Source organism: Ambystoma mexicanum, chromosome 1p, assembly GCF_040938575.1.
Source record: "Ambystoma mexicanum isolate Mex_15411 chromosome 1p, UKY_AmexF1_1, whole genome shotgun sequence".
Classification (NCBI taxonomy): domain Eukaryota; kingdom Metazoa; phylum Chordata; class Amphibia; order Caudata; family Ambystomatidae; genus Ambystoma; species Ambystoma mexicanum.
In genome coordinates, this window is record NC_090921.1 from 617847922 (window position 1) to 617871372 (window position 23451).

Sequence of the window (23451 nt, forward strand, 5' to 3'; positions counted from 1 at the left end):
AGGCACAGGCAAAATGGGGAGAGTCCCGCGTCCTGGCAATGTGAAGGGACAGCGGGTAGGGATTTGGGGATGGGGTGGAGGCGAACTAAGACACAGCAATTTCAAACAATGCAGCATGGTCTCTATGTAGCACTCTTAAGCACTCACCCCCACAGCTCTAAATTGTACTTATTTGGCAACCCAATGGCAGCCACAAGGGAAGGCAGTCTCACAGCACACATTTGAACATCCCCGTGGCCGCCTACATAGAAAGACTCTCTACGTATTATTGGTCTGTCCAATGGCAGTGTCCTACGACTAGAGTCTGCGTGTTAGCCATCTGACCACATGCACAAGAGCCTTCAAAAGAAGGACCCCACATATTACACGGCTCACGCATCTGACCAGGTCTCCACTCTTTGGATCGAAAAAAGTTTCCAACTAAACTTTTTCCATCAAAGGTTTTCCAACTAAAATGATTCCCTCGAATTCATATATGTGTGGGGTAAAGGGTTAATTTTGTTTGGGGTTGGTTTTCAAGGGTAAAAAACATGGGGTTGGAGGGGAACCCCCCCAAAAAAAACATTTAAAAAAGCATTTGATGGAAAAAATGTGTTGGAAAACTTTCGATGCATTATACTTTCGTTGGAAAGTTTTCGATGCAAAGGCTATAAACCATCTGACCATCTCCACGGAAGCCTTCATAATACACATCCAACAAAGCCCAGGGTAACCCTCTCAGAGGAAAGCCTCCAGAAACTTCAAAGAAAAGGCCCAACACCTTCGTGCCTTGCCATGCCCCATAGGTAGGGTGACCAGATTTTTCAAATAAAAAACTGGAACGGGCCACCGACATAGAAGTTTCACCACATCGGACTCCAATGAAATTGTAGTCCTGCTTCTATGTCAGCTGCCTTTTTCGCACAAAGTACATGTAAGTACGTGTTCATTGAAAGCTCAAAGCTCTCATTGGAGGAGAGAAGTCATGGAGGAAGGGGGAGGGCATCAAATGCAAGTGAAACACAAGCGTTTCATGCCCTCCCCCTAACTGATTTCAGCATTTGTCGCGGGTCACCAGCAAAAACCGGGACAATAGCCAGCCATTCCCAAAACCCTGGAGAGGGTTTGAAAACTCAAAAAAGTCTCTGTAGGTCGAGACCAAGGGCAAAATACTGGGACAGTCCTGGGAAAACTGGGACTTCTGGTCACCCTACCCACAGGAGCCTTCTTAATGTTTGCCCTTTCAGGTCCGGATTCTGTCGCTAGGAGCAATGTCCATTCAACTCTTTGCAGAGCCCACCTGCATGCTCGGCCGCGTGTACAGTTCTGCAATAATTGAGCCCTGAGGGAGAGCGAAGAGCCACAGCCGAAACGTTCTGGGGTTCAATATCACACAGTCTGTGTAAGAGGGGCAATGCGGGGGGCACTTTAATCCTGGACTTTTCTATGCCGCCAACGAGTGATGCGGTTCTCATGTCTCATGGAGGGGGGGGGGGGGGGACAGGAGGCCCAGAGAGGGAGCATCCAGGCTGCATGAAAGGAACTGGAAAAGTGAGACGACAAAAGCCTGGTGGGAAGAATGGCTGGGTTTCACTTTACAAAGGCCGAGGAGAAGAGAACGGGTCAGTAGGACTAAAGGGCCGGGCCATCGAATGCAAAGGAATGCTCGCTGAGAAATCAATGGCTTCCCGTTATCTCTCTGCTGATGGCTTGAAAGGCTAGCGGACGGACAGGTGACTTTCCCCTTGCAGAATTGCAGGCCTCGGCGCAGGAGCCCGGTAAATTAGAAACACGTTTGTGTTTTTCCTTTAGAATTTTGCGTATATTAAATGAAAAAGTCCTGGCTGGTAACATCATGAAATTTAGAAGCTCCTAAAATCCTTTGATGTAAAATTAACAGTTCACATGACAGCCTAGCAGCAACATGACTAGCAGCAACCAATAACTAGAAAGGTGGCCATGTTTGAATGGGGCCAGGCTCAAAATCCGAATACAGAAGCCTGTTCAGAAGTGCTTTTCATTCTATTTTCTCTATGTTCAATAGACAATGACTTCCACATAATCGTGTTTTACCTAATCAATGCCAACTCTTTACAGAAAGTAAATATCTCGACTACAAAATGCGTCGTTTTAGTCTGTCTCCTTTTTTTAGATATGGTTTGAAAGAGCGTTAACTTTCTGCCAATGTTCAATAATGTACACATTCTAGTGGGGCCTCAGTGCAAGTCAGTTGCTACATGACACAGAATGAGCACATCCGATTGAAAGGCCCGTTAAAGCATCAGCCATTTCGCAACAGTCATTGCAACTGTTTGTGTTGGGGAGACATGTATTGAATGTTACTTTAAAGAGCTTGTCTTATCACTATGCTGATTGGTGCATTGTTGTGTTTCCAATTCTGTGCTCCTTTACATAGTGTTTTTTGTTGTTTATAACAGTCAGGACTCAATAGCACGATTAACAGGCATAGTAAAAAGACATCAAAGCCAAAATGTCTAGCTTAGCAAATGTACAGAATAGGAATGGATTGTCCTGTGGGGTTTACAAACAAATATTAGCCTGTATATGTTCAAAGACAGGCCTGTCGGCTTTGCCAATGTTCTTTTCTGCGACTTCTTGAAGCAGCCTCATTGCCACATCATACCCTCAACCCCACTGTGCCCCCACTTCTCTGTCCTTTGAACTCACCGGCAAGTTGTGCAGCTGCTCGCCTCTGTTATTACTGGAAGCTTCAGAACATTCCCCCCAGAAATAGAAGGTTCATTGTTTAGCCTTTAATCATCTATTCATTTTCTTCACTAGTTTTACCAAATCACATCAGGCATCAAAAGAAACACATGACTGCTTCCTATCTTTCAGCTTGCTCAGTTCCCAGAATAGGTTGGGGCTCTCATAAGCACCTGCTGCCCTCCTGGCACAGAGGGTCCATCTTACCTAGAATGCTGGCTGACGTGATACTGCCATAAGTGGAGACGGGCACGGGAGTATTCATCAACTGTGTGTTAAGACCCTGCCTCAGGGTGCCTTCGATATAGTTCGGGATCAGTGCCCAGGATGACGACTGAAAGGTCAGTTGAAGTTGAGCAATGACACTGTAATTCCCATTTCTGAAGACAAAAATACACATAGAAATGAACAGAATTAACATGGTGACCATGGTGCACGTGGGACATATACACAAACAGATTAGTGGCACTGCCCAGATCCATTAAGAGACTCCTCTAAGAAGTTGCCGTCCAAGCCGTACACCAGGTGTTAAAACCCGTGGCTCTCCAGATGTTCTGGACTACGGCTCCCATGATCCTCCACCATTGACTTTGCTGGCTCGGGGTGATGTGAGGTATAGTGGAAAACAGCTGGAGCATCAAAGCTTGCAGACCCCGTACACAACACTTATCCAACCTCCATCAGATGTTTACGCAGTATGGTGCAACACCAGTGGAGGACAGCGTTTCACTACACTCGGACCTCAATCTGTGACGTCCCACTCTTGCACCAAATGTGGAAAGAGCCAAACCTGATAAGAGCACATTTCCCCTCCCATGCTCCCAGCCCTTCAAAAAGCACCTAGAGGTTGTTTAGTAAGCACTAGTGCTATCCTAAAAAGAGCATCCCTGACATTGTATGGTCTAACATGACATTACATCATCACAAGAGAGTTATAGGCCCTCATTTCAAGTCTACGCATAACCCGCCGGTGCTACCGGTGGGTTACCGGCAGACTCGCCTTACTGTTACCGGCACCCGATATCCCGCTGTTAACAGGATATAATGGGTGCTGGTAACGGCGGTAAGTTCCAATAGGACTCCATGGAATGGGCTTGCCCCTATCACTGGCACCAGTAGTAACGGTGCTGGTGATAGGGGCAACTTTTTGCCGGTATTGGTGTGAACTATTACCAGCCGTTTTACCAGCATTTTTCCCAGACCGGCACACTCACGATGATGGCCATAGACACAGCACAGGTCACGTCATCAGTAATTAACGCAGGATCATCAATGACCAATCAGAAGCTATCGATGAAGGAACTGCAAGGGCATTATCTAAGCAGAGAGGGAACATGCGTAGCCACATCAAGCCTGTGAGCAGGGTGTTCCCTTCTGCATGCAATATCTAAGTAGTTAAAAATCCATCAAACTGAAAATCACGAATTTCACAATGCAGAATAAACAAAAAGGTCAAATTGTCAAATCACATCAGAGGCTGCATGAAGGGGGGGAAAGTGGTAAGGTAGCCAGGAAGACTATTTGGCTACGGTAAGGATAAAGGGCTAGGTTGAAGTGTACGAAACGAAGTAGTGGAACGATGTTCCCTGCTGATCTGCCCCAGTTCCCCACAAAACCCAACACCACGCCCCCTCCCATGCGCAATCCAAACCCCCAAACAAACAAGCCTGCTGTTTACGGGAATGTTGAGTGCAGTGCATCCCTGTTTGACGAATGGGTATTTGCGGGCAGAATGGCACGCACATCCCCGCTTTACACGCAAATAATTCCATGAATCAATATATCAACCACCTGTGTCGGATCATGATTATGTTGATATGTTTACTTATTTGTTGTGTGCTCACTGAATAACTCAAATGGTTCTTGGCGCTTTGGCAGATTTCCGATCATGCAGGAGTAGGTTCAAACCCTGTTAATGTCTACGCAGAAACACTGGCATTTCAGTTTGTTTACACTTTGTAAAAGTATGATTAATGTTACATGTAAATTTGACCGTGCAAATATATTGGAGGAGGTGGGTCTAATATTTCTGCAATGGAAGGTCAGCACAGGGGCTTCTCACTTTGATTGTGTTTCACATTGTATAAGCCGAAGCATGAAATAGGCTATAACTGTACATCAAGCATAGGTACTCACTCACCTGTATGCTAGGATGTTGCTATTCATATAACTGTCCTCTAGCTGTGTACTGCTGAAGCTGGATTTCACCTGGGCAAAAAATCACCAGAAAATAAAAATCACTTGGACAGAACCAATCGAAGTGAACAACCAATCCAGCAGGGACACCAATCACAAAATGCACACCAATCGAAAAAGAGACACCAATCCAACAGAGACACCAGTCATGTGCACAAGTGCACACCAGTCCAACAGACACGCCAATCAAAGGGCACGTCAATCCAAAAGAGACACCAACCAAAGTGCACGCCAATCCAGCAGACATTGTTCAAAGTGCACGGCCAGCCAACAGAGGCACCAATCTAAGTAACACGGAAATACAACAGAGACACTAGTCAAAGTGCATTCCCATCCAGCAGAGACACCAACCAAAGTGCACACCAAACCAATCCAACAGACACACCAATCAAAGGGCACACTAATCCAGCAGGGACACCAATTACAAATCACAAAGTGCACCCCAATCGAACAGAGACATCAATCCAACAGAGACACCAGTCATGTGCAATCTATTCGCGTTAATATTCGGGTAAACACTCAAAATGTCATTTCAGGCTTTCAATAATATTGAGCCACTGCTTGCACAATATCTCCTGTGCAGTTTGTCTAAGTGATTGTTTGTCCTTAACACATTAACTTGAACTATTATGTATTCTGACATTATTGTTTTGTATATTTCCTTAGAACTTCTTTGATTATCGTATGAATAATTACAGCCCCTGATGAAGAGAACATTATCTCGAAACGCGTTGGGCATCTGCTTATGAAAAATAAATCTCTGTTGGAAAACCAACCCATCTTGTACCTAAAACATTCTTTGTTTCAAAACCTATGTTCCTGGACACTATGTATTTGCATAGACTTTAATTGATTGACTAAATCTACATTGATTTTCCTATTGGAAATATACTTTCTTTTAGCTTGTTTAAGCCATCATTAGAGTGCAGGGGACGGGAGTTCCCTAAGTGGGTACTTTTCCAATCCATTACAGCAGACACACCAATCAAAGGGCACATACAATCCAACAGAGACACCAACCAAAGTGCACGCCAATCCCTCAGACACTGATCAAAGTGCACGGCTAGCCAATGGAGACACCAATCTAAGTACACAGAAATTCAACAGAGACACCAGTCAAAGTGCACTCCAATCCAGCAGACACCAACCAAAGTGCACGCCAATCCAGCAAACACACCAATCAAAGGGCACACCAATCCAGCAGACACCAATCAAAGTGCATGTCTAGCCAATAGAGACACCAATCGAAGTACACGGAAATCCAACAGTGACACCATTCAAAGTGCACTGTGATTAGGCATCAACACCAACCAAAGTGCATGCCAATCCGGCAGATACACCAATCAAAGCGCACACCAATCCAACAGACACACCAATCAATGTGCACACCAATCCAACAGATACACCAAACAAACAGATACACCAATCAAAGGGCACACCAATCGAACAGAGACACCAATCTAAGTGCACGGAAATACAACAGAGACACCAGTCAAAGTGCTCTCCAATCCAGCAGAGACACCGACCAACATGCACGCCAAACCAATCCAACAGACACACCAATCAAAGGGCACACCAATCCAGCAGGGACACCAATCACAAAGTGCACACCAATCGAACAGAGACATTAATCCAACAGATACACCAGTCATGTGCAATCCATTCCAGCAGAGACACCATTCACAAAGTGCATGCCAATCCAACAGAGACGACAAAGTGCCAGGCAATCCAGCAGACACATTAAAGTGCGTGACCAATCCAGCAGAGAGAAAAGTACAAAAAGGCTGGTTTTTGGTTAACGTGGAGATTGTAGATGTTTGAAGCAACAACAAAAAAAACACATTTACCAAAGGCATTTGCAGAAAATCATCTCTTGGCTGCTTAGCGTTTTACCTATTACTATATAGCTACATATATATCTGTCGACAAGTTAGACTACGTGTTTCTCTTGTGTTGCGTGTGAGAGACTTGGTACTTTAAGAGAAGGCGTGGGCTGTCTTATTCTACTTTCCTGCTTGAAACTGTCCTACAGTCGTCCCCTTTAGCCTCAATGCTCCCTTGTCCATCCATGAGGTGTACGTTCAGGTTGTAGTCCTAGCAACACAATCACTGCTTTCTGTGATCTATTTCATTAGTTAGGATTTACGGGAGAAATCCCCTTCAGAGTGTGTTAAAGCTATCCCTGTCACACCATAGCTTTCCAAAAAACACTGCATCTGACCAGAGCACCCACTGGCCCCCAAAACACCACAATATAAGTCCCGTGTGCCCACTTAACTGCTAAGCTAATCAACACCACATGTGGTCAGACCCCCCCCCCCCACTGGCCCTCTAACAAATACTGCACGGTCACATTATTTCATCTATTCATAGCAATCATTGCAGTTCGACGGCCCTTCTCTCCGCTGCGCATCTTAGCATGTGTTACTGGCCCCGCCCCTCTACTTGCACAATAGGGCATATGTTCACACTGCCTGTTTCAGCTACATGCTACTGCATGACCTCTTCACACCTCTTCAAAAAGACATGCACATCCACCCCGCCCTCACACCACTGCATGCGTGTTCCTACTTACCAGCCTCTGCAGTGCTGCGGTCAGTGTCTGGTGGTAGACAGACGACTCCGTTTGTAAACTGTTGTCGTAGGCAAGGCCTCTGAGTTCCAAAGAGTAGTCCACAGCTATGCCAGGTGTATTTAAATATGCTGCAAACCAAAGTTACCATGACATTGTGAGTAGTGGGAAGTCTTTTTAGGGGTCCTTTTTTCTTTATTTTTCAGTTAAATTCTGAAATAAGTTCAACAACAATATCACTGGCACGAGATCCTGCCCAACAAAAATGGGACCTGGTTCTCAGACGTGGCGAGTTAAGGTGGCTGCTTAGAACGCCACCGGCATGTAGCAAAGGACGCTCCCATGCCAGGAGTAGGTGGAAGGAAAATGTGAACTTTCCATGGGAGGCCGAGCCCCCCGCTTCGCCCCTGGCTTCGCCCCCGGCTTCGCCCCCGACTGGAAGCGAAGCCATCTCAGTGAACATCCATGCATTGCACACCATCGCGAAGTGTGTCTGTCATGGTAGCAACACGTCCTTCACGCTCCTTCACCACTGCATTGCGCCAGAGAGCTTCATGAATGACATCACAGGTGACAACATAAACTCCATCAACAATGAAATGACAGATCGCATCAAGGGTGACATTGCCACAGGCAGCGGGATTGGACTCTACAGAAACACAATGTGATCGTGTCCCAGTGGCCTAGTTGTATTGTGCCGTTCAAACTCTTACCCCATGGGTGGCATGTGCCACCGTTGGTTGGCCATTAGCGGTGTGGATGAGCAACAGTACCATCATCGGAATGGGCCTGCCCCATCAGTGGCCCGTGCACAGGTTGGCTCCCAAACAGGCTTATTGAGGGCAGGTGCCTGTCCTTTTGGGTGCACATGTCCAGTTTGCAGCCACATTTGGGGTACAGGTATGGGTAAACTTCCCAAGGCTTTTCTGTCCTACACAAATATTCATAGGGTCCACTGAATGCACGGTATTGAATGGAGGATAGCACATGGGCGCGTTAACGCGCGCAGGCAACAGAGGTTCGAACCCCAGATCTGCGCTTTGAAACCAAACTCAGGTATGGTATTATGCGTGTTATAAAAAAACTGTTCAATAAATAAATATTCTAAAGTTATTTCTCTGGTACAGTGACATGCTTGTTTCATTTGGGATGCATTCCTTTATGGGTGCCGATTTGCTGTCTAATCATTTACTGTGCAACCATCTTGCTACCGGGCCAATGATCATATGCCCAGACTTAGAGAGGCCATTGGTGATAATATTGCCTTTTCAGGGGTCTGCAACCTTTGGCTCTCCCGGTGCTTTTCATTAACCCCTCCATCCCCAATCAGCCCTAGGCAGCCTAGTAAATGCTGAGGGACCATGGGAGTCATATTCCAAAATACCTGGAGAGTCGCAGGTGGCGGACCTCATCCTTGAGTGATCTCATGCACAAGGTGCCACTTTACCAAAAGATGCGGTAGCGCTACATTATATATTTAAAACAGTGTGTAAGAAAAGTGAATCAGAAAAGGGTTTAGGCATGAGGGCACAATAATGAGGAACTACATGGTATGTTATGCTCGTTGCTTTTTATGTGAAATGTGCATAGCTTATGAATGGCCAACCCCAGCACGGTTTCCCAGTGATGGCTTTTGACGTGGTGTTAGCTCTTCACAGGCTTCTCAATGCCACTCTTCTATAGAGTGCATGGAGCTTACACTGCAGAAGAAAAGTGAGTGTCACACGTATCACAAGAATATCACAAGTGTCACAGGAATATCATATTCGGATGACAAATACTTTAGAACAGGTTTATTTTTAAAATACACCAATGACAAAGTACCTTAAATGAGGAAATGATGGATTCACAATTGTTATAAAAAAGGATGGACGATGTAAAAGTAAGTTCATGAAATGAGAAGGAAGGGGTGGGCGGATTAGGGAAAGTCATGGGGAAAAGGATGGAAGAGGGGGTGCGCCTCACGCCATTTTAAGAGAGGAAAACACAAAACAGTGTCCCCAAAAAAGGCATCGTAGCAATTTTTTAAATATGAAATCATAAAACAATTAGTCCCACCAGCACCCAACCTTTTCTAGCAACTCCAAAACATTGCGAGCTCGATGTGGCTAATGGACCTGCAATTTAATATGCACATTTTCTTCAAAGGAAGTGAGCCAGGGAGGGGGGCACTGCTTGGATTTCAGTAAACCCCAGTGAAACAGAAGTGAAATGTGGGTCGCCCTGACCCCTGTCTTCTTTCTACTCCCAGTGGTGCGCTGCGCTCGTGCCGCGCACTCGGTGAGCGCGAGCGCGCGCTACTTTTCCTCCCTTCCCAGAATTGGTCCACTGCTGATCACCTTGCAAGGTCTGGCTCTTACAACAATGATCCCTCTACTCAAAGTGCAAGTAAATGTAATAATAATAATAATAATAATAAAATAATAATAATAATAAAATAATAATAAGTGGCTTACTTAATATAACTGCAAGCAAGGTGCAGGTGAGGACGCCACTCAGGACCAGAACAGTGATCACCCCTTTACAGCAGGGAGTGCCCGCGCATGTCGGCTTCCTTATGTCCGCCGATGGGTCCTTTTCAATGTCCTTTTGTTCCATGCTTTCGAAAAACCTTCACAGGTGTCCTAAAACAGAAAATAAAACGACAGAGTGAATTCACACAGAGTGAGCTGTAAGGTCCAGCTGTCTCCTTACTCCTTGCCCCAGCGTGACGCATCAGGAGGAGACAATGAGGCCCCTGTTGCTGTGCTCTCCTGTCGCATCTCACATCCCAAACCAACCAACACAATCTCCTTCAAGAGAACGGGCAGTGGCAGAGGAGGGGGGGCGGCTGCCCCCTTATCTCCCTCACAGCCCTCTCTCCTCCCTGGTGCCCAGTGTGCCTCCAGCCGCCTGCTGGTGCCATATTATCCCCCCGCCCCCGCACCAAAAGCTGCCTTCACCAGTGAGAATGAGGCGGAACCAAACCCACCTGTAGCTACATGTTACACACCAAAGATCAGTTACCGCCGTGGATTTCTTACTGCACATTAAAGCGCTCCATTTCTAAACTAAATGAAAAAGGCCGTAACGCGTTTGTGAAGCGCTTTGTCGCTCCCTTCACATTCAGGGTCTGATTTACAGACGGGTATCAGCAGGGCTGTGACATTGTAAAAGGCTTCTTGATATAAACTATGACTCCTTCTTCATAAAACCAAGACCAGAAGGTAAGTAGTTTACATGTAGGTTTATTCTCTTAGATATCATGTAAATAAAGCACTGGGATATCCATCCAACCCAGCACATTAAGTCCAACTGACACCAGTGGAACCCGGCACTCCAAACAACCATCAACACTCCACAAGGATGTCAATGACATCACCACACCAACACTCCACATGGAATGTCATTGACATCACCACACCATCATAACACACACATAGGCATAATCCAGCCCAGCACAGATTATGACACTTCTGTAAAACAGGCTCTCAGTCCCGATAGAGAGTAATGATGCGCGTTCTCTGCAGCCGTCGATACGCTGCCATCTGAGCACATGCTGCCATGCTATGTCTCGGAGCCATGCCACGTTGTGATGTCAGCTGACTGTACGGTGCTCCTGCCACGCGGAGATCATTTCAATGTGATGGGGGTAGAAGCAGGGGTAAAAAGAGGAGAGAAGGCGGGACCGGAAGTGGAGGAAGGAGGGGAAACTTGCGTGATGTCATGCTGGCTGCTGTACGTCGCCTGAAAGCTCGTCAATGCTCCGTTATCTGCTGCACCTAAGAAGTGCTGGCACGCTCCTCTTAATATGATGGGCCTGATTTGCAAAGCTCGTCAATGCTCTGTTATCTGCTGCACCTAAGAAGTGCTGGCACGCTCCTCTTAATATGATGGGCCTGTTTTGCAAAGCTCGTCAATGCTCTGTTATCTGCTGCACCTAAGAAGTGCTGGCACGCTCCTCTTAATATGATGGGCCTGATTTGCAAAGCTCGTCAATGCTCTGTTATCTGCTGCACCTAAGAAGTGCTGGCACGCTCCTCTTAATATGATGGGCCTGATTTGCAAAGCTCGTCAATGCTCTGTTATCTGCTGCACCTAAGAAGTGCTGGCACGCTCCTCTTAATATGATGGGCCTGATTTGCAAAGCTCGTCAATGCTCTGTTATCTGCTGCACCTAAGAAGTGCTGGCACGCTCCTCTTAATATGATGGGCCTGATTTGCAAATGCTTTTTACGCGCTCCTGTTCATATGGTGGGGAGAGGGGGATAGCTGACATATTTTTCAATGGGTGCTGGTGCTTAAAGCTCCCTATTGTTATTAAATGCACTCTGCTCCCAAGAACGGGGCACATTGAATTTTAATAGGGCACCTGCTGTGCCTTCTCCCACTATGCCAGCTCAGAGGAGTCCCTGAACGACTCCTCGGAGCTGGTGTGGCAGGGGGCTAATGGTGCCGCAGGCAGCCGGCCCCGCCCAGGGGGCATGCCAATTGGATAAGTGCCTTTACAGAGGCGCCCTTACTGCATGCCGATTGGATAAGTGCCTTTATAGAGGGGCCCTTGCTACATGCCGATTGGATAAGTGCCTTTATAGAGGGGCCCAGGGTAAGGTACCCAATGTACATTCCAATTGGGTAAGAGCCTTTATTGAGATCCCAATTCAAATCGAATCAGTGAATGCCTGTACTGAGAGACCGAAGGTCTAAAGTAGCCAAGCACCTGTATTTAGCGCCACATAGTTGAACAAGTGCTTTATTGAGCAACGCCATGGTACATGCTATTTGGGTAAGGGATTGCATTGAGTGGCGCCTACAGTATCTGTCACTTGGGCAAGCACTTCCATTGAGACCTGTATTATACCCGTCGAGTGCCAGCATTGTGAACCCCCTGGTACATATCAGCTGAAAGCTTGTTCGGGTCATTGTGCCAATATGGGCAGCTGCAACATGGAGAGCCTTTTGCATTTTCTGTTGGTGTGATACCTAGTGAGTAGGCCCAACTCTGAGGTAAGTACATCTCATGGACTAACCAATGTCCTCATGGTGGGAACATGGACAAATCACAAATCATAACATGGTAGTCATTACAGCTGGGGAGAAGGCAAAAGGACAGCACTGCACACTTAGAATAAATACCTTGGAATTACAGGAGATGTATATAGTCCTCTAATTCAGGTCGCTCCATTCTAGGGTGAGCTCCGTTTCATATTTCAAACTGAAGGTAACCACCAGGCGCACACTAGACTCTTGGGCAATGTCCGAACCAAAAATGCAAAATCCTAGTGTGGGCCAGTTTCTTTGGTCAAACTGGGCCACTTTGTTGGCCCATGTGGGCCAGTTTGTTAAATTACTTCACCATGCGGCTAGTTGTTTTGACCAGTGTTACTGAATTCCTATTCTTTTAAATGCACATTTTGCATCACATTTGATCAAAAACCTCTCCCTTGCGTACTACTCAAGTCTGTCACAAAAGGAATAAATTGCAATTTGCAACTGTGAGCCACTTTTTCATTGGTTCCCGAGACAATGTGATGGCCCAGTCTGACCCTGGCAACCACTGCATTAAATGGCTAGAGAAGGGACAGAATCTATGTCAAATAGGTCATTTCAGCTAAGCCACATATGCCACAGCACCACCCAGTACCCATCCATGTAAGTTCTTCTCTAGTTCAGAGCCACCGAGCAATGCATTTCAGGTATGCAAAGGAGCTCAAAGATCACGGTTTTTGCTTCAGAAGACTGTCTTTGTCATATAAGGCAGTGCTATTGTATACATAGCTTTATCAGCCCGAGACAGACAGCTCTCAGTGATGCACACAGCCACATACACATGGCCCCATCCTTGGGGATCATCAGTTTGGTATATGCTGACATCCTTGTGGGTGGAGCCAACACCATAATATTACGGTGGGTATCATAAAGTATGAACAAAAAACCTTCTACCTGAAGTGTGAGAATAGAATAGGTCATTTCATCTAAGCCAATATGCCACAGCACCACCCAGTAGCCACTGAGCAATGCAGTGTGGTTATGCAAATTAGCTCCAAAAGGGTTTCTTTCATATTATAAATATACAGGAATGGTAGATTACTGAGCTGCACATTTGGTCGAATTAGAATTGGTCACACGTTTTGGGACAAATTACGCTGCATATATATGTGGGGGTGGGTATAGGGAAATCATTATTGTAGGGGGGTTGAAATGTGGGCTGCGGGCGCGAGACCCATATACATGTGGCTAAATCAACCTGTCAAAAAAAAAACCTTAGAATAATTCTCCTTCGACCAAATGTTTCAATGTAATCACCCTGAACCATGTACACCTATGCATGGATATATGGAGAAAGCTCGGCAAACGCGCATAAGACATTGCTAGTTCTCTCCGGCAGCTCACCGTCCTATGCATCTGGAACAGAGCGCTTGCATGAATGATCCGCCTAGAGCGCTCCTCGAGTGCACTGCCAGCTCCCTCTTTGGAGAATGCGGGACTGAATGCACACACGGGATTACAGACAGTGCCGGCAGGTTGGCCCCCTACATACGCTATGTGCATAATATGGATGGCATGCAGGTACATGGCTGAAACAGACATGAAAAGAGCAGAGGGTGAGAAACGGAATACACGTCTGGACATATCTGTTGTCTGGAGAAATTGCGACACGTCCCGGGAAGGCCTGTACTTGTTCTTGCTAAAAAAAAAAAAAAGAAAAGGACATTGCCTATTTGTAAAAATATGTCTTTTTTTTAATGTCAATGGATAAATCCTATCAAAGCACTTTGAAATCTGCTTTTGGAATCGGTTGATTCATGCCCTTAGAATGCGAACGCCAAGAAACCACGCAGGTGGCGACAGTGCGCGGTATGAGAACCTTTACCATAACAATACAATACATTGTACCGCGGCGAGTGCATCAAACCTATTGCTCTAAAATGAAGCAACGGTGCAAAGATGTTTACCTCTCATGCCACGGTAAAAACATGCAGGTGTTCCCCAACCTGCGGAATTGGGTCCAATGTTTCGCCTGGGTGGTCAATAGAGCACCTCACCATTGATAGCTGCCAAGCACGGGCAGGCCATGAACATGGCCCCACTACGTAGTGGATCTGTTGAGACCCACATGTCATAAGATGGAGGCAGTGGAAGGCTGATGTGCCGCATAAGCCGAGCTAAGAGGGAAACCACCGAGAGCATTCTCGCTTTCAATAGCTTCTCCTCGCGGCCGCACACCTCCATGCTTTCTCCACCAGTAAATGACGTTCTCCTTTTACATGAGAATAGGACTGAGGAAAGCAGAGCCGGGTTCCGCTTCCAAGGGTCCAGGTAGGCAATGCGGCCTCATTAACCCGGGTCACTTAACCAACAACATTCTTGGCTCAGTCGGCGACTCTGTGAGAGTGACTGTAGCTCTTAGCAGCCTTCTCCGTGCCAAGATCAGGGGCCCGGGAGCAGAATCCGGCTGGATTCCCCTACTGTCGGTGAGGAAAGCGAGCCCCGGGCCGTGCATTCACTTGGCACCGTGGCTAAGGAATGCTGGATCTAGTCCTGAATGCTAGCACCGGCGTCACGGTTGGCTGAAATTCATCTGCAATGGCTAGCGATCCTCCTTATCGCTGATCCTCATTAAATTTAGATTTTCCTGGATGAAAATAAATCCAATGCTCAATTTCCTCCATTGTCCATCACGTTCTGTTTGGCTTCAGCTCTGCTTTAGGTTTCAGGGAAGTTGAGCATGGGAGCCCTTATCGTTCCATTTCCATCTGCCAGGACATACAAGACCAACGCGCCGCTTCACCTCCGAGGCAATGTTTCAGAGCTGCCTTAATGTACTGTTCAGAGAAATGACTCCAAGCAATTAGAATCTGCATTCTAGCTACGCACCGTCGATCACAGAAGCAATGTATATGTCAAACTTACCCTAACTGCCTAGTCTGCACTTTTGTATTTAAAAACCCAACCTTTGAGTAATGCGCTGAGGCCTGGGTTCATTATACCATTTGCATTGGGTTCACATTATGGCATGTGGAAAAATCTGAATATTTTTTCTTTATGAAAGGAGCTGGTAAAAAACAATTATTGTAAAAAAAATGGCTTCCTTTTGTACAGTACTCCTAATTCTAGAGTATCTTATTCTAATTGATGGACAAAATTTTAAAGGTTTTATTGCTCCTCACTTCAGGTATGAGATGATACATTGAAAAGGGTTTGCCCTGATGAAGCGCCGGGAGTGTGAAACACATCTTGGTTAAGGACAAAGGCAATATAAATGTAATTTTAAAAAACCAAAGCACAATTGTCCAGTGCCTACATCTGTATCCACTCCTAATGAATAAGTGAATAATAAAAGTGCCCAATTAACAGCTGGTGATGCACCAGGAACAATTGTCTTTGGAATTGGTGTGCCAACAGACCTACTCTGCAATTACTCCTTTGCCACACCCTTATTTTCCTCTGAGTGAACATCAATATATTTATGAGACAAATGAAAGACATTCTAGATATTTCGCAGGCAGCGTGGCATGTCACTCTTTTGACTCAGACAACAAAATGCACCCCAATCTGAAAACGCACAAGAGGCATTATGTTCCTAGATGGCAGGAAAAGCGGCAGATCTGATTGGACACAGTAGATGTGACTATGACGACGACATTACAGTGCTGCCCACGGTCTACCACACTAAAAATATACCCGGGTGAACCTTTGCAAACACTTTTCTACGCCTATTTATACTGTGCACAGAGATGGATTCCGCACCACCCTACACTTTGTAGATATCAACTTTGTTAACAAAATTATAAAAATACACCTGGAAATGAGAATCAGAAGAGGAATCTGTATATTCACATGTAAGAGATTCCAGACAAAATGGCTCCGCTCTCTTAATTTGCTGCTGTATATTTGCAGCAGAAGGTACTGCATCTGCCTGCTTCTTTCGCATTTGCTGTTGGAACTCTGCCTGGTCCCTCATTCTCCAAAATGCTTACCATCTTTAACCTGCATTTTGGGGCAGCTCTGCTATGGCACTCTTGCCATTTAGTTTTATTTGAAATCCTGGAAAGTTACAGGGCAGCATATTAGGAATGTTAACCTTGTATTTTTAGGTTTATCTCTAAGGTGGCGTTTCAGCACCAAATTGAAATAGGAGGGACATGGATGTGTACAGGGGAGCACAGCTTGTAGGTATTGCTTGAGCGCTCTCTAGTAGCCAAAACTAAAAATGAGTGCGATGAGCTGGGAGGGGCCTTCACAGAAAAATCATGACCTATCCTTGCACTACATCTAATCTTAGCCATGATCAAGAAGGCCGCATCTTTGGATCGAAGCGATTCCAATAACTGAACCCATGCACCGGGCCTCTGCATGATTCTATGTGTTCCATGGGCACAGCATTCTGGAAAATCTGCGTGTCTTGAATGGTGGTCCAGTAGAGGTTTGGTAGCGGGAATTCACAATGGATCTAAGATGAAAAACTCAAGGGAACACGGCCATCAAGTCGGAGGGTCCTGATGAAGGATATTTTACCAGGAAGAAGCAGTACGAGAACCGGCTAATGATCCTGCATGGACTGCCTTATGACGGAGGGGGGTAAAAGGGATCTTGGTTCAAATGACTGATCAGAAAGCAACGACATGAATATCACTACACTTCTCATAATCAAGGGTGAGGTGCAGTAGGACTGAGAAAGCCATAGTAAAGGGTTTGGCTTCCAAGAGGAGACCTTGTGGGGAGGTGGCATTGTAGATAAGCCGGACGGTCCTTGCCGACCATCAGATATGATATCACACAAGGAAAGCGTTAAGGTTCAGCAGAGCAATGCTTGAGGTTTAAGGTCTTACATACACTCACATCCTCCCCTGGTGAGCCTTGTTGTATGCAGACTGAAGCAATACTCACAAAGCCATCCACATTCTTAACAGTGACCCCCGTGCGGGATTAGCACCAGCGAGAGGAGGCCTGTCATCATGTCCTATTCTTGGCTGGTTGGTGGGATCAGCAAAGAAAACAGATTTTTTTTATGTAAACCACCAGGGTATTCGATATCTTTCTATCATAAAGGAACCTCAGCTAAGCTAAATTCGGAGGTGTAATTATTCAAGGCCGCCATGAATCCCTTTCGCGGAACAAAGTAACGATGAGCCGCGAATACAAAGATGCTATTCTCTGGCCGGCTTTTGTTCCAGAGGGGTGACCGCTTGGAAGCTAAACCTGGGGCGGGGAGCAACGCTTCACTCACCTCAGCTGGAGCAGCTACTTGTGGCAAGGTCACAAATGTCCGTACTGTCGTTCACCTGTGGATGGCACTCCAGGCATCACCGGGCATCGCCCTAACTTGCCTCCAACTGAGACGGGAGTTAGACAAGTAAAGCAGTAAACTACCCACTGAATGCCTCGATGTGTTGGTGTACCTAATAGTATGCACAATACATCATGGGACCAATGGAGGCCACGTGACCTGGACCAAAGACCCTGTATACGAACACACAAACAAGTCCAGGTGCGTACACCTTACTTCAAATGTTTACAAGCCAGAAAAATAACTATTCTTGCCCTCCCACCACCAATAGAAAAGGGCTAGGTGGGGGGGGGGTTCCCCCATTGCGTTTTACCCATTTCCAGCACCGCGCTGGAACCCTTATTGGCTGAGAATTTGAGCACGTGTATATGATACAAATGCCAATAAAGTACTATTGAAAACAAACGCGTTCAGTGACATCTATGTTGCATTTGTGCGCTCCATGGTTACATGTCTGACACAAATAGAACTTCTTCACGAAGGTCAAAAAAACACATTTGGGCCGATTTACAAAAAGATTTTCAATGGGGCTTCCCCTTTAAAAAAAAAAAACATTTATCTGAATCAGGCCCAATCACTTTCAATTTCCAACAGTGACATTTCAACTCTGGCAGTGACAGATTCCCTCCCACTGTAGCTTTTTAGGGCATTTTTCTTTCGCCACAATGGCTAAAGTGTTTGGACGGTTCTAAGAATAACTTGCTGACGTAGCTCTCCAAAGTAAGCAAACCTATCGACTGATCTGCACTCCAGTGTTCTGCAAAGAAACCCTGCGCCTTGAAATCCATCCACTCCCTGTCATCATGGAAAGAGAGGAAACACTCATACTGCCCCTCAATAGGATCAGCACCATGTGCGGTGAAGCGTATCATGAAGCGCAAAAGGACGCACAATGAACAAGTCCACCTGTGCAGACACCAAATAACCCCAGCCAGCAACTATTACATGATTTCACTCTCTGGTGGCAGCAAGACACCACTGGAATTCAAACATAAAAGAGCCGATGGTTTCGCCCAGATCCACTGGTGCAATGCGTTTCAAAATGTGGCCATTGGGTAAAGATGAAGGTCCTGCGTGTTCATTTGAAAATAGACGGTGACATTGTCAGACCGGGGAACGCAGCCCAGGTTAGTCGGCCCTCAAACCAACAACATCCATCTTAAATTCAATCCATCCAATCCTACTGTGAAGTTCATCTGTACCCAATAGGCCTTTAGAAGATCCAGAGGCAGCAGAGCTAGCGAGGGTCTGTACATCATCTTTAGGTCCTTGCCCTCCTCGCTCTACCCAAGTTGGCAATCCTGCTATTCTGGTCGATTCACCTTTATCTTAAAATGCAGAATATTAGCAGATTTCCCAAACATCACAGCTGGTCCGTTAAGCAAGTTTGTTGATTATTTCTCCTCTCCCAGAGGGTGAAATTGATGAATGCCTTCATTTCTAGTTGATTGGACTACAGTAACATCACATACTTGGGCCTTGCACAGACTACAGATTAGCCAACATATTGCATTGGGTCATTGAGAACATCTCCCCCTCCCCCAGCCTTGTGCACTTGGCATTGGCTGCATGTTAAGGAAAGGGTGCTTTTGAAGGACCTATGTCTTGTGGTGCACAAGGGACTAGGTATTCAGGGTCCAACCTTGTTCAAAAATTAGAAGCCTTCCATATTAATCATCTATACACTCAGGTCAGGTACTAAAGCCCAGTTAGCGGTTCCGCATTACATATGATCACATTGAGTCGGCAGGTCATTCTCGGTACAGGCTGCCCGAGTCTGGAATTCAGTGCCATTAAATGGAAGATCGACTGCTGATCATCTGGTCTTCGGTGCAAACTCAAGTCATATCTGTTTGCAGTAAGCTAAGCATGTTGCCGTCATCCTTCCAGTTTATGGTTGGAGTCTCAGCGGCAAGATGCCTCTTGGTGTAAGTATGCACTCTACAGAATTGTAACCTAACCAGTGGTGGAAGTGGAAAAAGGGAGCAAGTGATGCTCTGGCTGCATCCAAAAAAGGAGGAGTGGGATGGTCGATAGATGACAGGGGTGGGGGTATAGGTGTTGAGTGGGTGGGGGTGATGAGGATCAAAAACTTTGGCTCAAATTGCTGGATTTCAAGGTCTACAGAAATAATGTCTTACAGAGTTTACTGATTACCAAAAACACAAATTGCATAATAAAGCTGCATGAAAACATGTAATCTTTATAGCAACATGTTAAGCCAAAGGACTATCCCTGTGGCTTTCATTTCACATCCAGAATGGTAAACTACAAGTTCCAGAATGCAAGATAATGCCAACCCGAAAAATCTAGTTAACCTCACTGTACTTTCAGTGATTTAAGACATATCATAAAAGAAGTTGTGTAATAAACAAAGATAGATATGCAAATTCTTTGTCCCAAACGTCCAGCTCGTTATTATTCATGATGTTGAAAACATTGATTAGTGACTTAAAGCAACTTTATTGTTTTTCATATCAAGATAGTAGACATGGATATAAACAAATCTTTAAATGGGTGCTTTGTGTTGCTCAGTTTAACTATCACAGATATGCAAGTTAACTGGTGTTTTACTAGCTAATGAGTTGGAAATGTTACATCCTGCATGTGAAAGGCTCTGCCGCTGATAAAAACAAATGTGTTTGCAACCTGAGCACCTTAATGACCTGCAGAGCCACGGACTATCTGTGACTTTGGAAAATGGCAGTGCTTGAATGTCCGGCCTGAGCCAATTCTCGATTTGGCCCGGGGGAAAGAAAAAGCGCCCAAACACGTTTCTTGAGCCTTTGAACTAAAGGTACGATCTGTAAAAAGCAAATGAACTAGTGGGCCATACCAATGATTTATATTACACTTCCATCTCGGAACATAACATAACTTGTATGCACTTGGAGAGTGGAAACAGAGCTAAGTCGGGAGAACCCCAAAGCTTGAATCTTGCTTAGTAGGCCTGGTCCTAGATGGTGATCTGGGTTCATTTACGTCAGCACCGAACAACTTGAATACGAACGCTTAAATGAAGGCCGCTGTATTACTAGATGTATTTATTTTTATTTATTCTATATTTATAATACGCCTATACACAAAGTGTTTCTAGGCGCGGCAAGACAAGAGTGGGGGGGAATAGGGAGCTCAAAACAAAAACAATCCTACTAGGCCTTGTGACACTCAGATGGTGCAAGTGCAGTGACAAGAAGCTCAGGGGGGACGGAAGGGGCTGAGTGCCGGTCAGGACGGAAGAGCCTGCGAGAAAAAGAGTGCCAGGCGGACACAGCCAGGGGAAAGTAGAGAGCGCAGGGGAAAGGAGGTCCACAAGAAAAGTTTGAGGAAAGAGGCTGGAAGGGCTACAAGGGAGCAGGCTCAGCAAGACTCGTGCAGGGGCAAGGGCCCAGAAGGAAGACAACTCATAAGCCCTTGGGTATAGAAGTGCTGTAGTAACATGATACTCATACCTAAGTCAGTCAATGCATTTCGTTCTCAACATAAGTATCAAAGCCTGCATCGTATTCAAACGTGTAATCTACGAGTTGCACAGAAATCTCTACAGCGAGCTCATAACCCACTGAGCAGTCTTGCTGGCTTCGTGTGAATGTACCACAGTGCAGATCTTTTGTGCAGAATTACATCTTGCAAGCCTCAGATTTGCACTAATGAAACCACTTGTTCTATGGTCCTCCTGTGAGTCATGCTGATTAAAGTGCACCCTTCTGGCCGGCCCTGATCAGAATCGGCGGTAGTGCAGGTGGGGAGCTTTTTCCCCGACATGAAAAGGTATGCGAGGCAGCAAGATGGAAAGCCACCAGGGACTTAGCATTCACAAAAGCAGGTGGAACACTCAGTCCATTATACCCGTGAATTAAAGAGTCCTGCTAATGAAAGCAGTCACTCCGGCAACCGCGTGGAACCTACCTGGCTCGAGAGCTCTCGGCACATCCCTTCGGAGGAGAAGCTGCCCGGTTTCTGGTCCTATGTGATGAAGTAGCCACAGCTGCACGTAATCATGGTTCTATGTAATTTCATCAACAGATTTTTTTCGATTCGTTTTTTCGGTGAAAAATATTCGCAAAAAAACTCAGTGAAAAAAATCTGTTGATGAAATGACATAGAACCATGATTACGTACAGATGTGATTAATTTTTGGGGGATTCCCCCTCCCAATCCGCAATCCCCTATTGTTTTTCTAGTCCTGAATTCCCACCCTTAATATCCACTTTCCCAGCCCCTCCTATATTTTTCGATGGGTTTTTTCGGTTGAAAAATGTTTGTTAAAAAACTAATTGAAAAAAAGACTGTCCATGAAAGGACGCTGTACCGTAATCATGAAACTACAAAGGAATAGCGGGCCGATTGCTTTCATACAGTCACAGAACAAACTTTACAGGGGCCAGACAGCCTTTACTCTGGGGAAATAGTTGTACAGGTTGAGATTTCAAATGTTGACATTTTATAAACATTAGCTGGTGACAGAAAGGAAACCAAATCGGAGAAAGTGTGTTGATTTGATGTGCCACACGTTTCCTGATGCCATGGTTACTTAGTAGGATTTGAGTACCTTTCTTTGAGAGCATGAAATGTAATTTTATGAAAATAAATATTTGGAAAATGTTGGAGATTGGTGCTTTGAATTAGACAGGGTCTCTGTGTCCATTCAATACTTGGTAGATTACTAATGGCTGGTAGACATCTTCTGTTCTAATTTTCAGAAGTATCTACTTTGTCTTTCATTGTTTTAAAGAAAGCATTCTACCCTCATTGGGTTAAATTGTCTAATGGCAAGAATGCCTCACTTTGCTCAGGCCTATTAACGTGGGCCAAGGGATGTTACCACCTGGTAATGACCTTAGAATAATAATTCCATTTATATAGTGCTATATTATTACATTGCCAAAATTGGTGCTCATTTGACGACCTCTGACAGTGAGTGAACTGGCCTTCTCAGGATCAAACCTGCAACTTTGCAGATGTGTTGAAAGATCTCCGAGCAGAGCACTTAACCTGAAGAGCCATCTTACTGGTGCTATTGTTAAGTGCATTTCTTTAACCTTCCTAAGAGAATAGCAATGTGGCATATGGTGTACATCCAGTGGTAGGGATTTCCATAAACAGGCACTTACAGAGGCAGAGGCTTGGCTGGAGAGTTTACCATGAGGCCCAGTTCTAGGCCTGGCCGACCTTGGTGGTCGCCGGGGCACCAGATTAGCCCCCACCATGCCAGCTATGGGAGTCTTTCAAGGGCTCCCCTGAGCTGGCATGGTGGGTGAAGACACCCTATTGAAAGAAAATGTGCCCTGCTTGCCAGCGCGCCCACATTTCCTTTTAATATGGTGCTGATGCTTAACCAGCATTGGGCAGCCTTTGAAAGGCTGCCCCATATGGCTTTAGCATTGGTGCCCTATTGAAGTGATCAACTCCACGCTCCAGCACAGGAGCCGGGAGTAAATCACTTCAATAGGACACCAATGCACAACCAGCATGGGGCAGCCTTTGAAAGGCTGCCCCGTGTGGTTTAAGCATTGGTGCCCTATTGAACTGATTAACTTCCTGCTCTAGCACGGGAGCAGGGAGTAAATCACTTCAATAGGGCGCTGATGCTAAACCAGCAATGTGGCTTTAACATTGGTGCCTTATTGAAGTGATTAACTCCCTGCTCCAGCACAGGACCCGGGAGTAAATCACTTCAATAGGGAGCTGATGGTAAACCAGCATG

At 45.7% G+C, this 23451-nt stretch overlaps 1 protein-coding gene across 1 annotated transcript in view; it reads right to left on the reverse strand.

Moving 5' to 3' along the window:
* Positions 1 to 23451, reverse strand: part of TMPRSS9 (transmembrane serine protease 9) — a 485595-nt gene that overhangs the window by 456281 nt on the left and 5863 nt on the right. The window contains exons 2-5 of the mRNA XM_069649605.1: positions 9931 to 10098; positions 7478 to 7605; positions 4847 to 4914; positions 2914 to 3086 (exon numbers count right to left, since the gene is read on the reverse strand). Of these exons, the coding sequence (XP_069505706.1) occupies positions 2914 to 3086; positions 4847 to 4914; positions 7478 to 7605; positions 9931 to 10072 (511 nt within the window). The 5' untranslated portion in view covers positions 10073 to 10098. The remainder of the gene's footprint in view (positions 1 to 2913; positions 3087 to 4846; positions 4915 to 7477; positions 7606 to 9930; positions 10099 to 23451) is intronic.